Raw genomic sequence first — 18,145 nt, forward strand, 5'->3', positions numbered from 1 at the left:
GCATTAACCCATACGTCTTGGAATCAAATGGTGAAGATGAAGTTTTCTTCCGAATATTATATTGCACAACAGCACCAGTCCTTAATTTAAGCAACACCTTTAAATACGTGTAGTAAACTGATGTGAATTGAAATGCACATTTGAATTCAAGCATCCAAGGTTTATAATAGCTGTCAGTTATATTTTAATTTAAAGGTACCTCAGAGCACCCATTTTACAAGCGCACATTGCAGGATGAAAGTCAAGAAATGTAGCTTAAGCATATTTTGATACAAAGCATATTTTATTTTAAAATGGGATTTCATATACATACCCAGTAACTTTTTTTTTAAGAGAAAGAAGCATAGAGAAGTATCGTTTGTGCATCTGTGTGTCTCTTTGCAGGCATGGGTGCAGTATGTGGGCATTTGGGTGAACCACCATAGATGATGCAAAGTGACTCATTTAGGAACAGCTAATGCTATTAGCTGTTTATGAATACTGCAGATATCAGCATTTAAGAAAATGCTTGATATGAATAGTATGCATCATATTTCTTTGTCCACTGTTACCAGCTTTTGTGCAGAAATTAAAAGACTTGGCTTACTCTGTGAGTAAAATCTGTTGCATTCTCTTTGATAGTTTTTCCCCCCTTCCTTTTAGTTTGCCATAGCATACTCCCCTATTACATTTATCAAGTTTTTTGCTTCTAAGAACTTGCTATAATTGGAGAGACTTCCTTTTTGGTTTCTGCTTTAAATCACTTCTTTCACTTCATTGCCTCTAAGTAGCAAAGAGACTGCAAGTAAATTGTGCCGTGTGTTTTTAGCAATTAATGTCTGATCTAATGGAATCCATCCAGGATTAGGCAAATCCTGGCAGGTCAGCCTCAGATGGGTACTGTAGTCCCTCTCCCCAAAGAAGAAAAGTATTTGTCCATTGTTGTGACTGATGGAAGTAATAAGCTTAGAGATTCAGTGGAAAGATGACTCAAAGATGAGTTAGGATATGGAGGCAGCAGATCAATGATAATCCTATTTATTCTTATACACAGCTGCTTATAGTAACAAGATGAGACAAAGTGTATATTCAAATATGTGTATAATAACAAATAGTGACTTTATCTTTCAGTGCCAACGTGAACCTTAACTGTTGTCTGTTGAGCTCTGACCATCTGGACTATATACATCGTGGTAATACTCAATCCAAGCCAATAATAATTATTTTCCTTGCAGTTTCTTTTTCTTCTAAACAATTTATGGTTCTAAATAGCACCCAAATGTGTCTTCGAGTCAATCTTGTCTCCTGGTGACTGCTTGGGCTAATCCTTGCAGTTTTCTTGGCAGGGTTTTTCAGAAGTAGTTTGCCATTGTCTTCTTTTTAGGGCTGAAAGAGAGTTACTGGCTCAAGGTCATTCAGCTGGCTTTGTGCCTAAGGTGGGACTAGAACTCACAGTCTCCTGATTTCTAGCCTGGTGGCTTAACCATTACACCAGACTGGCTTTATTCAGTGTAAATGTGCAAATCCAAAAAATAGTTTCTTCATTGACAAAGTTACGTTTGTTTTGTGAACAGTTAAAGTGTGCCTTGATTGGAGCAGGCACAGGGATACCCAATGTGGCCATTATAGAATACGTATAATTTCCATATGTGCTGAGTATGTCCAAACTCTGAAATGTAATGCAGAGTAGAAGTGATATGGTGGAGTGTCAGGACATAACCGGAGCTTAGAATTGGGTTAGTGGATTGCTGTTTGTTTGTTTGTTTGTTTGTTTGTTTGTTTGTTTATTTATTTATTTATTGGTTCGATTTATATGCCGTCCTTTTCCGGAGACTCAGGGCGGCTTACAATGCGTTAAGCAATAGCCTGCATACTTTTGTATATACCTGCTTAGTAGGGCTTTTGCCCCCCTCAAGCGGTGTTCTTTTTTATTCAAAGTCATCTTATTGCCCCCACAAACTGGGTCCTCATTTTATCTACTTCGAAAGGATGGAAGGCTGAGTCAACCTTGAGCCTGGTGAGATTTGAACTTGCAGTAATTGCAGGCAGCTAGTGTTACTTAACAGTGCTTTAGTCTGCTGCGCCACCAAGGCTCTTTCTGTTTCTTCCCTCTTCTCCTTGTGGATGCCAACAAAAGCCCCTTCTTTTCTGAAATGGAACATCCGGAGCCATGAGATACTTATGAAGTGAATATCCAATCTTTCAAGAAATCCACTTATATTTGCTCTGATAATATTTAAAATCTGTCATATAGTGGACTTTCTCTTCAGTTGAATTTTGTTACTCAAAAAAGTTATGAGTAAGGATCCAACCCATCTCAGCTTTGCCCAATACACACAAGGAAGGAAATCTTGTGTGTGCAAGTACAGGAGGTGGATGGTGTAGATGGGTGTCCATAAAGAAAGGTTGGAAAGATGATGTAGCGGGGTCGGATGCGAGTGGAGGAAGTTCAGAGGAACCAGAACAACTTGCAATCATTCCTGCTAGATTTCCCGTTGACTTTGTTTGTGGGAAGTAGGCAGAGAAAGTTGCAAATGGCAGTCTTGTTGCCATGGGGCAACACTACAACTGTTGTAAATGCAAGCAGTTTCCCAAGCACCCAAATCATGATACATGACTGTGGGGACGTGGCGATGGTTGGAACATCAAGAACTGGACATAAGTACCACTTGGTCAGTTCTGTCACAACTTCAAATGGTTGCTGAATGAGGTTGATAAGCATGAACCACATGTTTATCTAGTTTTTCTGAACTTGGGTCTATGACAATTCTCTGTGGCCAACGCTCCATGGCCAACTTGCCATGGCCAACCCGCTGCGGGACAACTTGCCACAACTTTAAGTGCCATTAAAATATTGATATTATTATTGTTGTGGTCCACCAGCAGTCTGCGGAGCTACTTGGGCCTAGGTCACAACAATTATTAAAAAGAAGCTAAACAAGAGTTTTGGATGTTATGAATAGTAGAGCTCTTGATATGATAACAGAGATGATAATAACTAGAAGTTTGGTGCACAATGAAGAAGTCAATTGTTGGCAAAGGGTCCATATTAATCTCTCTGGACCTTCATCCTTGCATCCTAAACTCCCCAGAGAACCAGGTATGACAAGGACAAGACAAATAATCCATAATACTGGAGGAACAATAAAGGTCATAATCTCCTGCATAAAAGAATCCGGTAGATTTATGTTAATATTTCTTAATTCTGTAGAATCCTTCTACGGTAGAAAAACAAGCAATGGCAAGTATTTCCTACAACCTCAACTATCGCAGGAATAGAAAACTGAAAAGTCCTGAAACATAATTTTGCTCTGACAAGAAGTCGGGGAATAACAAGGAAAAGGGAAAGAATACAAAATGATGGCCAGAATAATTGGTAAATTTATTTGGGGGATTAAAGTTGATTTAGCGTCACATACATGAAGCAATCAAGAGTTGCATGAATTCCCGGAGAATTGGTTAAAATATAGTTAATTCATGTTTGTCAGAATTCTACTCCCGCAGTATTAGTTCCGGCTTGGGTAAGATTGATGAGTGGATGTTTTTTCTAAATATTATTATTATTTAGTTACCATAATTTTTATTTCCATCTTAAGGGGATTAACAGGAGAAAAGAATGTTTAATGACTTCACAAGGCAGAGCTGGAATCTTTTCTGGCTTTGATTAAAGGCTATTGGACCTGTCCTAAAGAATTCCAAAGGGATTAGGAATAGGAAGTGCTGTTCCTCATAAAAAAGAAACTTTTTGAGTGAATATACAGGAGGAGATAGGCTGCTCTTTCCTCTGCACTTTATGAGCCTGAGGCTAAACTATAAAATGAAGTTGGTGAAGGTTGTCACACGGTGGAATATTGTAGATGATCTGCTGAAGTTTTCTTTTAAGCTCTAGCAATGCATTTCTCATTGTAAATTCATCATTCTCCTGTTCAAAAAAATCCAAGGGATTTTGAATTTCGCTTTAACACATCTATACGTTTGAAAAACATATCTAGCTTTCTTGGCAAGATTTTGCATACTATTAAGTAAATATAGAAAATGCTTTTTACAGTAAAGACACATACTAGAAACTAGGAAGCTAATATTTTTAGAAACAGGATGCAACAGCTCTGACAAATACCGAAAGTTTAAACTGCCCACAATATTACCTATAAGTTAATTATCTAAAGGTCATCATGAATGATACTGGGATACAATACTGCTGTCTCAAGTTTTCCCCATAAAGTACTGCAAAGCTTAATTATTATTCCTTGAAGATAGTGGAACTCAGAAGGCACAATATGTCTCCTTTCTACTCATTTCCAGAACATTTAGTATCCTTCCTTTTCCTAATTTTAACAGAGTAAAATTCCACCACCAAACTCATATAAGGGAAAACAAGGAGAATCCAAAAATATACTTAAAGCATTTTGTGTTAATTATCCCCTTAAGATAAATCTGCCAGACTGGTATAGCTTTTTTTCTGGCAAATGGTCTATCAGGTAATATCTATCAAAATACTAAATTAAAACAAAATCACAGTAGTGTTCAAAGAGAAAAATTGTGCATTACAGTAAAAATTGTGATGCAGAATAGGAAAATATCTATTTCTACTTCTACCTTCTCTATAGGTTGGAATTTAAAATAAATCCCCTCCCTTCCCCTTCCCTCTCCCTCTCCCTCCCCTCCCCTCCCTTCCCCTCCCCTCCCGTCCTGTCCCGTCCCTTCCCCTCCCCTCCCCTCTCCTCTTCTTTCCTCCCCTCTCCTCTCCTTTCTTTCCTTTCCTTTCTTTCTACATGCCTGTCACTATTATCAGTTTAAGCATGGTTTAGTCAGGGTAATATTTCCTTTGTGGCTAACTTTCTTACATTTTGAGGTTCCAATTTCAATATGACTAACATTTCATTTAATCTCCTTGCTGCCTATTCAGTTTTTATTATTAACTCATAGTCATTGACATGACACATTTTTTTGATGTCGCTGCTAGGAAATATGAGGTACATACTGCCCTGGCCTTTTGTGACTCTCATTAGCCAAATTCTGCAGCTGTAATCCCACAGCGTCACATGGCAAGTCTCATCTCTGCTTTCACAGCTGTATTTGTGTTTTGTTTTTTCCTTAATAACTGGCAGTCATTCGGACTTCTTAAAAAAATTAAGTCCTCCTCCTTAAATAATGTTAACCCAGCCAAATATACAATATTCCCTTGGCTGAACTGAGGTAATGGTTCCTTGGCTTGCTGTCTGAAAACCTTTGCAAGTTGTTATGTGTGGCTTTGGAGCCGAGACAAAAGGAAGTGAATAGTTTAGGATATAAGCAATTAAAATTGGAATTGGTGACTTTTAGTTATGCATTTAGATATTTAGAACAAAATTAAGACTGAAGTTTTTTTTACATCAAAATAATATTGATTACTGGGATTTGAAGGCATAAGTGTTAACTGTAGTAATGTTATATTAGTGTCATAAATTCATAAGTGGATAAACTTACTTCTGCTGGTAGCTCTGTATTTTTGCTCATCAGAATGTTTAGGCATGTTGTGGCCCGAAAGCGGCCTGCACGAATTGTTGCTGATCCTGACGACGAGGAGGCTGATGTGGTGCTGCGCCAGCAGCCTGTGCAGCCGGCGCTCGAGTCGGACAGCAAGGAGGCTGAAGAAGATGTGGTGCCAGAGGCAGGGATTCAGTCAGGGCCTTCAGAACCTCCAGAGGGTCCTTTAAGTATAAAGGATGAAGAGGAGGAGCCTCTTCTCAATGCATGGGCATGCAGAGCTGCCAAAAGGCAGGAGGAGTTCCTCAGGAGGAAGTCTCCTCGGGAGTAAGGCTTGGGGCTAATTGGCCACTTCCTTAGCCTATTTAAGAAAGAACACAGCTTGCAACAAGCTGCAGGAAACAACTTTAGTTCACTAATCATCGCATTGGGATGTCTCTGCAAACTTGCTTCTGGGCTTTTTGCCAACTCCAGTAAGACTCTGACTATCTTATCTGTGGAATTCTGGCAGGCTGTTAAGAAAGCTTATTAACAGCCGGCATTTGCTAAAACTGCGTTATTTGAGTAAATTAAGTTTTGTTCAGAGTTTGTGTGTGCTGTGTTCTTTGGGATCCATAGCTGGAGAAGAACAAGGCAAGAGAGAATTGCATTGATGATGATGATGATGAACACTTTGCTATGGACATCCCTGAATAGAAAACACACTTACCCAGTTGCACATTTGGTTTATGCAATGTATCAAAAAGATGGTCTTTATACTCAGCCATGTTTACATCGGCTTTTTCTATTTACAGGTGGCAGTAGGTGTCCAAAGATCTTAGTTGCTCCAACCTGCTCTTTAAACAGTACAATTCGGCTGTACAAGCCAAGCATCTGCAATGAAGTGGTTCAAGGAGTAAATGGAAACGATCCAGTTAAGTATTCTCCGTGGCCAGCTTCAAACTACAAGCCACAAGGTAAGTAGTATCTCAAACGTATACCTGACTTTCTATTTGAGGATCCTGTGTCAGTTCCTTGAATTAATAATACATCACATTTTGCAGCAATAAAACTGCTGGCTTGCTTGGCTGAATGAAGCTTTAGCCAGGAATTGTGGCATTATGAGCAGACTAGATTGAAAATATGAGAGATGAATATACTGTAGTTTGGTCTAGTGGTTACGGCACCTGGCTAGAAATCAGGAGTCTGGGAGTTCTAGTCTCTGCTTAGGCATGAAAGTCAGCTGGATGACCTTGGTCCAGTCACTTTCTTTAGTCCAACTCCACCTCACAGGGTTGTTGTGGGGAAAATAGAAGGAAGAAATATTGCGAGTGTTTGTGCCACCTTGAATTGTTTATAAAAATAATAAAAATGGGATAATAAATAAATAATGTCATTTTAGTATTAAAAGATTATTTTATTTAGCAGCTCAATAATTCTTTTTCTGACTGAAGCAATTCTATACTGCAAATCGGCTTCCAAAGTTCTTTAGAAGAAATTGAGGTAGAAATAATGAGTTGGGGGAAAAAAATGTGTTTCCTAGATGCTTAGTTCTGTTAATTGGGCCTTTTGCTGCTTAAAGATCACATGCCAAGTTTTTGGAATCGTTTCCACCCTTTTAACCAGAAGAGGCCTGAAGAGATATCTGTATATTTTCTGTGTGTATTTTCATGTTACTGTACATCTGTCTAGATTTCACTCTCCCCTTGTGTTGTGTTGGTGTGTGTGGTGCTTGTGCATTGGAAGGCATAGGATGGAATGGGTGTGATTGGAATAGAGCAGAGTTCCCCAATCTTTCCAGCTTTGTGGACCGGCAGGGGTGGGGGAGAGGGGATGGTTCAGTGTGAGCAGCCAGTGTACACATGCACAGCTCTATTTGCATGAGCTGCGTGCACACGTGCCCATCATTCACACAGATGGAGCATGCATACATGTGCTCGCCTGCTGCTCACGCAAGTGGGGATGCACATGCTTGCCCGCCATTTCCACGGCCCTGTTGCAAACACCCAGGGGTTGGGAACCCCTGGAATACGAGCACTTGCCAGCATTTTGAGCAGCTGCCAAAGTGCCTCTCTTACAGGGATTTATTGGGAGGATTTGGGGGAAATCCTCCTCAGCTTCCTCTAACATGAATCTTTTCATAAACTTTATTTTATTCATTTATCAAATTGATACACCACCCATCCAGAGGTGGGTTTCAGCAGGTTCTGACCAGTTCTGGGGAACCGGTAGCAGAAATTTTGAGTAGTTCGGAGAACTGGTAAATACCACCTCTAACTGGCCCCGCCCCATCTATTTTCTGCCTCCCGAGTCCCAGCTGATCAGGAGGAAATGGGGATTTTGCAGTAACCTTCCCCTGGAGTGAGGTGGGAATGGAGATTTTACAGTATCCTTCCCATGCCATGCCTTCCAAGCCACGCCCACCAAGCCACGCCCACAGAACCGGTAGTAAAAAAATTTGAATCCCACCACTGCACCCATCTCACATAAGTGGCTAGTTTACAACTAAAAGCCACACAGCTTTTAAAAGAGACATAGATAAAAACGAAGTTAAAACTGGAATAAAAAGTTAAAAAGGCGGAGGGAGCGCCCTCAAGTCATCAACTAGCCTTAGGGTTGCATCAGTGGTGGGTTGTCCCTGGTTCGGGCCGGTTTGCAAGAACCGGTAGTAAAACCGGCGGGAGGCCCCACCCACCACCCTGAATATCGTCATCGGCGATCTGCGCATGCACAATCCCGTTGCGAACCAGTAGTAAAGGTAAGTAGAACCCACCCCTGGATTGCATGCCACTTTTACATTCCCATGCCAGTTGGCAGAGCCAGGTCCTGATCCTCTTCCATAAAGTGAGCTGAGTGGGGGTCCACCTCACCACCAGGAACAAAATATTCCATAGGGCAGGAGAAACAGCTGAGAAGGCTCTCTTCTTAGATCCCAAGAATCAAAATGCTTTGATTGACAGGGTCTGCAACATGTCCTCCCTGCCTGATCAAGTGGAATGAGTTGATGTAATTAAAACAAGTCAGTTCCTCAAGTAACCTGTCCCATGCCATATAAGGCTTTAAAAGTAGTAACCAGCACCTTGAATTGGATCTGGAAGTAAACTGGCACTCAATACAGCTCGTATAGCAGAAATATTATATATATAACCCCAGATGAGCCCCAATACTGCCACATGTCAGAGTTTGTTGCAGAAATCACTTCCAGAAAGCACACACAGATAACTGATGCAGCAGGATTCATTAGCTTCTTTTTATATACAATAAAACACATGAAATGTGTACAATACCAATATACAATGCCAATGGCAGTTTCTTCCAACATGGTAGCAGTTACAAGCAAAATACAAGCAGAGTACAGCAGACTAGTTTTGATTCAGAGAGCAGACAAGACCAGACTTGTTTAGTTCTCAGCACAGACCTCGGAGCTAAAGAGCCACACCCAGGCTCCTTCCAGTCTCCGCTCCCAAACAGTCCTCATTGGCTGACTTAGTTGCTATGCATTGGCTGGCCTTGTTACCATGTCCTATTCCAGCCAGTCCCCAATGGCTGACCTGTTGCCATGTCTATCCCAGTTCATTAATATTCGGAAACCACATTCAGCACCTGCTGCTTCTTCCGGATATTCTTTAAAGATAGCTCCATGTAGAATGTGTTGCAATAACATACAGTACAACCCTATGGTATTGTTCACAGCTAGTACTCATGTGTATCAGTTAATCCTGAAACATCTCTACCTGTGGTAGCTGTTCTCATTTTCATATTGCTGGCTGACCTTAAAAGCTAAGCAGAGGGAGACATACCGTGTTTCCCTGAAAATAAGACCTTGTCTTATATTTTTTTGAACCCCGAAATAAGGGCTTGTCCTTATTATCGGGGGGGGTGTCTTATTATTCTGGGGGTACAGGAGACAATGAGCGTGGCCACCTCATGGCTTCTGATGTGTTGAGCTGCTGTGGCAGTGCAACACAGCTGCTTGTCAGCTGTTCGCTAGGGCAACCTAAGGTGAGAATCTCCCCAGTGTTCTCGGCACTTGCCTGCCTCCCATCCATCCATCCATCAATCCCCCTCGCCTGCAAACTCCCGCCCCGCTCCCACCTCTCTGCTGGGTGACCCCCCCGGCAGCCCCAGATGCCCAAAGCCTGCGCCCGCCTGGCTCCCTTTTCCACAGCACCCGGCTCTTTATTGAGGGGGTGCCATGTGAAGTGGGGGAGAAGCAAGACGCGTGGAGTGAGATGGGGCTCTCTCCTCTTGCTGTCTCTTCTCCTCCCCCATCACCAGGTTCCAGGGAGATACGAGACACGCATCATAACTGCCTTGCAGCTCTGTCGCATGTCTCGCTGTTGTCAACAGGCAAACATGTAGGGTAAAACCAAACTTCTAGCGAGTTTGAGAAGTTTGATTGAGCTCGCAAGGGTTTTTTTACCCTACGTGTTTGCCTGCAGACAATGTCGAGACACACGACGGAGCTGCAAGGCAGGTAAGACGGCTCCACGCACCCCAATGGTACTGTAACAGCAGCCTGGCTGCTGCCCTTCCCCGCCATCTCTTTGTCGAGGGGGGTGGCAGGTAGGGCAGGGGAGAAGCGAGATGTATGGAGTGTGACGGGGCTCCTCTTGCAGTCTCTTCTCCCTGTCTCACCGGGCATGGCAGGGCTTCCTGCCCCTGCCCAAATTGGATGCAATTTGGGGTGGCAGGTGGGGAGGGGTGGGGCCGGGGAGACACGAGATGCATGTCTTACCTGCCTTGCAGCTCTGTCGTGTGTCTCGCCGTTGTCTGCAAGCAAACACGTTGTAGCGTAAAACCAAACTTCTTGCTAGTTCAAGAAGTTTGATTGAACTTCTGAGGTTTTTTTACCCTACAACGTGTTTGCCTGCAGACAATGGCAAGGCACGCGATGGAGCTACAAAGCAGGTAAGACACATCTCACGTCTCCCCAGCCCCGCACCGCCCCACTTGCCACCCCCAAATTGCATCCAATTTGGGCAGGGCCAGGAAGCCCTGCCATGCCCAGCGAGAGGGGGAGAAGAGACGGCAAGAATAGCGAGCCCTATCTCGCTCCATGCATCTCGCTTCTCCCCCACCCCCCTCAATAAAGAGCCAGGCACTGTGGAAAAGGGAGCTGGGCGGGCACGGGCTTTGGGCGTCTGGGGCTGCCAGGAGTCACCCGGCGGAGAGGCGGGAGCAGGGCGGGAGTTTGCAAGCAATCGATTTCCCTTTGCCTTCTCTCCCAAAAGCGCTCCTCGGATGCAGCCACTTCTCCAGCAGGAGACTCGCACCTCGCAGTGGCCTACCGAAAGATACCATAGCAGCAGCAGGTATCCACAATTTGTTAACCCTTATTTCGTCCCGACCCACGTGGCCCAGTACGATCGGGATGAAATAAGGGTAAAAAAATTGTGGATAGCTGCTACTACAGTACCCTTTGGAAGGCTGCCGTGAGGCACATGGGGAGCATCGCTTGGTCTCCTGCTGCAGAAGTGACCGCAATCCATGGCAAAAACAGCCGCGCTTGCTGGAGGGCTTATTTTTGGGGGAGGGCGTATATTTACGCCCACCCCAAAAATCAGGCTTGGCCTTATTTTCAGGACATGTCCTATTTTGGGGGAAACACGGTAGTATTTGGGTAAGAGACCAACAGGAAATCCCAGGGATGTAAGCTAGACAGGGAAGTTGAAATAACTTCTCAGAAGAAGACAATGGGAAACCACTTCCATGTTATTGCCCAGAAAAATACATGGTTATGTCAATGCAATACAATCATCTGGAGTTGACCTCAGGTCAAAGAAGACTTTGTCTCTACTCGTTAGTCTTAATGGATTATTGCTGTTTAGTGTGAGAACAAAAAAAGTGTGTTCCCAGTAGGCACAATCACCACAGTGGCATCAGTTTATTGAATTAAAGTTGTTTTGTTAATATATTCCTCAGTTCCAGCACAACTAATTAGAAGAACACAGCATTGATCAGCATAGTTTTTCCAGGTCATGTAAGCAGAGGGGTTGTTTAAATTAGTGATCAGATGGTTATCAAAAGATGTAATTCCCTTGATGTAATTCCAAAATTTCTCCATGGTGGAGAAATTAGCAAGAGAAGTAGCAGCAAATAGAAACAATAGAATGGATAAACTCTCCCAGATATCCTTACACACTTCACATACTTCTCACAGTGTTCCTTTTCATCTCTTATTTTATAACATAAAAGTATTGGATTCTAAACAGCTGGTTTTCATCAGTCTCATCATGGAACATTTTTATAGTTTAGAGGACAATTTGGAAAGTGCCTAGGTTTTTTTGTCTTGATTTGCAGTATATTTATTCCTCAATCATACTTCGATTTTCTCCTGGTGTTTTGGCATATCATTGTTTTAGTTGAACCTAACATTTCCATGTATCTTTAGAGCCTTCCTTAGATTTGAGTCTTCATCATATAGCTCATTAAGTTCGTTATGCATCATGATTACTAGAAAATATTATTTGCTGGTCAAGTCTGCAGAGAGGTTATATTCCATTCAAACATGGATTCTATATTGTTCAGCTAGCCCTTGAAGTTCTCCTTGCCTCCTGTTACTTGGAAAAGTCAGAAGTGGCTTTGTTTTATTAAGTAAATTTTGTTAATTAAATAATGTAATACCCACAGCAAGCACTGGGTTTGAACTATGGTAGTTACAGAAGAGGCTAAACTCTTATTGTGGCACAGTGTAATAACCTATTTTAAGTGGAAATAAAGATAATTATTTTGCTTTGCTTTGTTGAATGTCTAAGTCATTTTAAAGAACAGAGCTAACATCATGGAACTTAGTTTCTAACTATGATCTTCACTGCTGTTTTCTGAATCTGTTTCAATTATTTCTCTAAATCCTTCCCACGGCTGGTGCCCATATGTGAACATAACAGTGGAGGTGGGGATAAAGCTAATGCAGAAAAAAATGGCTATATTTTTAAAAAATGTTTTGCAAATTATATTTCTATTAATTTTGTTTATGTTGATATTGCACGTTAGTTAATGTTTAATATGAGGGTCAGTCTTGCAATAAGATGGTATTGATTACGTGTTTATTGTAGTGCAATAAGTAGAAGGCATAGACTGTCGAATGACTCCTGCCTGGGTGAATTCTTTCCAACCCATTCTCTGCTAAAGACTGCTATTAGTACCATAGTCCTACATGGAGATGAATTCATTCTTTCAAGTTTCTCTTGATATCTTGAGGGTACAATATTACACTGAGAAATCTCATCTGCCTCTTAACTTGCTATTATAGCTGCCATAGCATCACGTGGTCCCAATAGTGCAGGGGTGTCAAATTCGCGGCCCATGGGCCAGATACGTCACGCGCTGGCCACACCCACACCCGGTTTAGCGAAGTCGTGATACGTCACATGATGCTGCCGTGATGACGTGAGTTTGACACCACTGCAGTAGAGCATCTCTGGAAATGTTCTTGGTCAGCGCACATGTGATTTTTTCTGAATTTGTTTCTTTCCAATACAAGGCAGCAGGGTGGATAAAAATCAATGATTTTTTTTAAAAAATCAAAAAAATCAGATTTTTTTGATTTAAATCCAATTTTTTTGATTTAAATCGGATTTTTTTTATTTTTATCATTTATTTTAATAAAAAACTTTTGGGGTAAAAATCTATCGTAAGATAGTTTTCTATTTAAGATACATAAATAATTTAGTTTATACAGCATGAAATGGAGCTTAGTTATGTAGCATGAGGCTGTATATTCTGCAACACTGGGACTATCGGTGAGTCAACAGTAGGTCAAAGGAGTAGCAGAGATGACAGTTGCTCTTTAAAAATTATGATTTAAATCAAGTTGATTTAAATCAAGCCTTTTTACTAGTGATTTAAATCATGATTTAAATTGTGATTTAAATCAACTCGATTTAAATCAAATCCACCCTGCAAGGCAGTGATTAATGGAGAATAACAGAGTGAACTTCACTGGCTGAATAATTTTGAACATTTAACCTCAGATCTTTACATTTATGCTATGTAAAGAGAAACCTTGCTCCTTGAATTTAATTGAGAATGATGTTTGCTTCTCCTATCATCTTTTGGGATATTTTGCTTTATCCCTTTCTTGAAGCTTTGAAGGTGAATTGTCTTTATTACAAACTGTGTAAGGCATTGATCTGTTGAAGAACATTCCTGTGCTGTTGGTTTTAGTTGGCTGCAGTTATTAAAAGAATGGATAAAAGAAGATAATAAAACTATGTATGATATTGATAAAGCACTTAGATCTTTTCCTTTATTTAGGTTGCTTACATGTGATCCAATAGAATAGAGATAGAATAGCCTAGAAGCATTATTAATATGGTTCAACATATTTATGATTTATGTTCTTACTACAATATGCTGCTTTGAATAATTAATTAAGCACATGAATTTCAAGATTTAAGTGGAGGTGTTATGACAAATGGTCTCATCATCTATTTTTTCATGCTAGATTCAGAATTTATCTAGATAGACCACAAGGTAATTGAGATTAAGACTTTAGCATTTATTATAGTTTGCAAATAAAACATAATAAAATGATAGTTTGAATGACAATGGTCCTAAATATTTTTAAGAGAAAATCCTTTTGTTTCTGTTCTGGATTACAGGACAGTGGTTTATGCATTTCAGATAAACCAGATACACAATAGCTATATATTTTCTGGAAATGGAAACAAATGTGTGAAGTTGTTTCAATTGAGATTAAATTTGATATAATAGCAATACAATGTACATTGTATAACTGCATAGTAGTAAAAATATTCTAATTCTGGTTAGTCACATAGTCATCCAGATGTTTAGACTGGATTTCATATTTTTATCCACCTATTGAGTCCTTCCCATGACCTGAGATAGGCAGATGTTATTCTTTGAAGGTGTTAAAGGTATTGTCCCTGGATGTAAGCTGTTCCAAGTAAAGCTGCCTTTTGGAATTGATTGAAGGTGATTTTGTTAATGCCGATGATGTTCATGTGGTGCTCCAGATGGTTTGGAATTTTACCCAAAGCCCCTATTACTATTGGTACTATTTTTTGTTTTCTTTTGCCACAGTCTTACTACTTCCATTTGCAGGTCTTAATATTTTGTGATATTCTCCAGTTGTTTCTCTTCTACTCTGCTGTCTCCAGGAACTGCAGTGTGCACTATCCAGACTTTTTTTGTCTTTCTTATCCAAAGTTGTTAAGTCTGGGGTGTTATGTGGCAATTAGTTGTTTGTTTGAATGCTAAAGTCCCAGAGCAATTTAGCTTCTTCGTTTTCTATTTGTCTATTTTGTGATCCCTTCAGTTCTTGCTTGCAGGCAAATAATTTTACAAATAATTCAGTGCACCATTGTTGCTATTTTCTCATGCCGTTGTTTATAGTCAGTCTGTATGATCTTCTTACAGCAGCTAACCAGGTAGTGCACATTTTGTTCAGTTTCTTTGCAGAGGAGACATTTGCAGAGGAGACTGTTTGCTGTCTTCTAAATTCTGGCTTTATATGCATTTGTTCTTAATGCTTGGTCTTGTGCAGCCAGAATTAGCCTATATCCATGATGGCGAGCCATCTCCATGGGCATGCAAACCGTCGCCCTAGATCAGCTTCACAGTGCATGCATGCATGCCTCCTGCCAGCCAGCTGATTTTCAGGTCTCTGCCGTGCATGTGGGAGATGTGCACACATGCGCAGGGGCCGGAGGGTGCGGTGTGCCCCCCCTGCAACCCGTTTTTGGTCCCGGGGGCTTCAGGGAGGTCTGCTAGGCCAAAAACAGGATTTGAGGGTGCATACGCACATGTGCACATGGGGGCGTGGGTCGCATGGGTGTGTGTCATGCACATGCGCATGCGCAGGAGGGCAGAATGTGCAGGGGGCATTGCATTATGGGTGTGCGCGCTTTCGGCACCCGAGGAAAAAAAGATTAGCTATCACTGGCCTCTATATCTTTCTTCAAAAAAAATGTACTAGCCATATAATACTTTGCCTTGCCATATCTCTTTTCTATTTTTCATTTGGCCTTTCTTGTAGGCCAGTTTAGCCTATATAGAGTACTCAGTAAACCTTCCTGGTATTCTAGCTTCGGTGAATCTACCTCACTGTCCTTCAGATATTTTTTCAACGGCCTTTTTATCACAATTATTAGCAGAATACTTTCCCTGGTGTACAGTGTGATTGTGCATTCAGAGATCTGTCTTGAAAGATGTCTGTCCTTAATGAAGTGGAAAATATTCGGTCTGTTTTTGCTGCTTCTGATTTGTATGCTGGCAGCCAGCAGTAGTCTCTGACCTGGTTTTCAACAAATGCTATTTGGTGCGTCCTTGCTTTCTGCAAAATTGCTTTAATTCAGGCAGTCCCTAATCATCTGGAGTGACATTTTGGGTAACATAGAAGAGTGGGGGTGGGGAGATGGAAAATGTTTTTCAGTATGCCTCACCTTAGTTTCAAGGCCTTTGTGTTCAACTTAAATATATATATAATGAGTGATTACTGTGTTGGCATAGCCTATAACTGGCTGAATATCATATCTAAGAAACTTGCTGGGAGCACTTCTGGTGCATTTAGTCTGTGCTGAAAAAAATTATTTAACCAAAATTCTAGAACAAGATGCACTTTCATATTGCATGTATGTAGCAATTACAGATAGTCCTTGATTTAGGATCACAATTGAGCTCAGAATTTATGTTGCTAAGTGAAACATTTGTTAAGTGAGTTGTGCCCCATTTTACAACTTTTTTTGGCACTGTTGTAAAGTGAATCATTGCAGTTATTAAGTTAGTAACACAGTTATTAAAGTGAATCTGGCTTCCCCATTAATTTTGCTGGTCAGAAGGTTGTAAAAGGTGATCACATGACCCCAGGACACTGCCACCGTCATAAATATGAACCAGTTGCCAAGTGTCTGAATTTTGATCACACTGCAACGGTCATAAGTCAATTTTTTCAGTATCGTTGTAACTTTGAACAGTCACTAAATAAACTGTTGTAAGTCGAGTACCACCTGCACTGTAAAGTACAGGAAATATAGGAAATAATATTGCTTGACCAATGAGGATGAAATCTATTTTAGAGCGGAAGGAGTCTTTGTGGAACAATGACATTAATGCAGGGGTGAAATGCTCCCGGTTCGGACCGGATTGCCCAATCTGGTAGCGATAGAGGCGGGTGGTTCGGAGAATCCGTAACAAAAATCCCTGCCCCCCCCATTGCCCAGCTGAGCCGCGCAATCAGAGGCTTTTTTTTAAAAAATTTTAAAAGCATTTTTTCTATAACCTCTTTGGCCGAAAAAAATGCTTTTAAAAGTAAAAAAAAAAGCCTCTGATGATCGCGCGGCTCAGCTGGGATCCTCAAAGGCTTTTAAAAGCATTTTTTCCACAACCTCTTCGGCCGAAGAGGTTATAGAAAAAATGTTTTTAAAAGGAAAGTCAGCTTGGATCGTCAGAGGCTTTAAAAAAAAAAAAAGAAAGCCTCTGCCAATCAGGCAACTCAGCTGGGATCGTCAGAGGCTTTTAAAAGCATTTTTTACAGAAAAAAAATTTTTTTGTAGAAAAAATGGTTTTAAAAGTAAAAAAAAAAAGCTGTTGATCGCGCGGCTCAGCTGGGATCCTCAAAGGCTTTTAAAAGCATTTTTTCTACAACCTCTTTGGCTGAAAAAATGCTTTTAAAAGTAAAAAAAAAAAGCCTCTGATGATCGCGTGGCTCAGCTGGGATCCTCAAAGGCTTTTAAAAGCATTTTTTCTACAACCTCTTCGGCCGAAGAGGTTATAGAAAAAATGTTTTTAAAAGGAAAGTCAGCTTGGATCGTCAGAGGCTTTAAAAAAAAAAAAAGAAAGCCTCTGCCAATCAGGCAACTCAGCTGGGATCGTCAGAGGCTTTTAAAAGCATTTTTTACAGAAAAAAAAATTTTTTGTAGAAAAAATGGTTTTAAAAGTAAAAAAAAAAAGTTGGCCATACCCACAAAGTCATATTACCTCCCCCCCACCAAGCCACGCCCACAGAACCAGTAGTAACAAATTTTACATTTCACCACTGCACTAATAGTTGTTTTACACAGAGCCAACTGATACTATTCCTTTATTGTCCCCGGTTATTTCCAAACAAAATGCTGGTGTGGTTTAGTATGCAGTGAGACATCAGTAGGAACACATGTGAGCTGTGTTTTTCCTCATAATTAATTATTGGAGTTCTGTCACTTTATTCTAAATCATACTCTCTAACCAGGAAGACACATTAGGAGCAGGGAACATCACAGCTGGGCTCCACTTAGAGTAGGTGGTACTTGTTCAGTGTTATTTGAGAAACACTGGTCCTCCCAAACTGGCAGTTTTATTTCCTTTCACCATCATTATACTTTCTGGCACAGCAATCTGGTTGCAGGGCTGCGTGTTTCTTGGCAAGGAAGCGAATCTTTAAACATGTACTATTTTTTCCACTTATTCAGACTAGTACTTCTGGCGTTTCTTATGGAAAGAGGCAGATACAGTATCTGATATTTGCCTTTTGGTTTTAAATGCGATCCGTTAATTCATTTAAGCTGCTTCTTCCTCTTCCTTTGGACATTTGAGTGCTTTCCTTTTGCCTTGCAAATTGGTCTCAGTTTCTCCCCTTCCCTTCAGAAGATTTATCATCTCTGTGAGTTGTATATTCCAAATTTCAACCATTGTCTGTTGTTCGTTGATCTAGATCAATGACCACCAACCTTTAGGGCACCAGGGACCTGTTCCGTGGAGAGAGTTTTTTCCGCGGAAT

The 18,145-nt window shown here is 40.9% G+C and overlaps 1 protein-coding gene across 4 annotated transcripts in view; it reads left to right on the plus strand.

The window, feature by feature from the left end:
• FGD4 (FYVE, RhoGEF and PH domain containing 4) overlaps positions 1-18,145 on the plus strand; it is a 124,123-nt gene that overhangs the window by 64,201 nt on the left and 41,777 nt on the right. For all 4 annotated transcript variants that reach the window (XM_060694501.2, XM_087873099.1, XM_087873098.1 and 1 more), the window contains exon 2: positions 6,240-6,401. In XM_060694501.2, coding sequence (XP_060550484.2) covers positions 6,240-6,401 — 162 coding nt within the window. The remainder of the gene's footprint in view (positions 1-6,239; positions 6,402-18,145) is intronic.

The sequence above is a fragment of the Pantherophis guttatus genome, chromosome 7 (assembly GCF_059756535.1).
Source record: "Pantherophis guttatus breed Tessera chromosome 7, ASM5975653v1, whole genome shotgun sequence".
Classification (NCBI taxonomy): Eukaryota; Metazoa; Chordata; class Lepidosauria; order Squamata; family Colubridae; genus Pantherophis; species Pantherophis guttatus.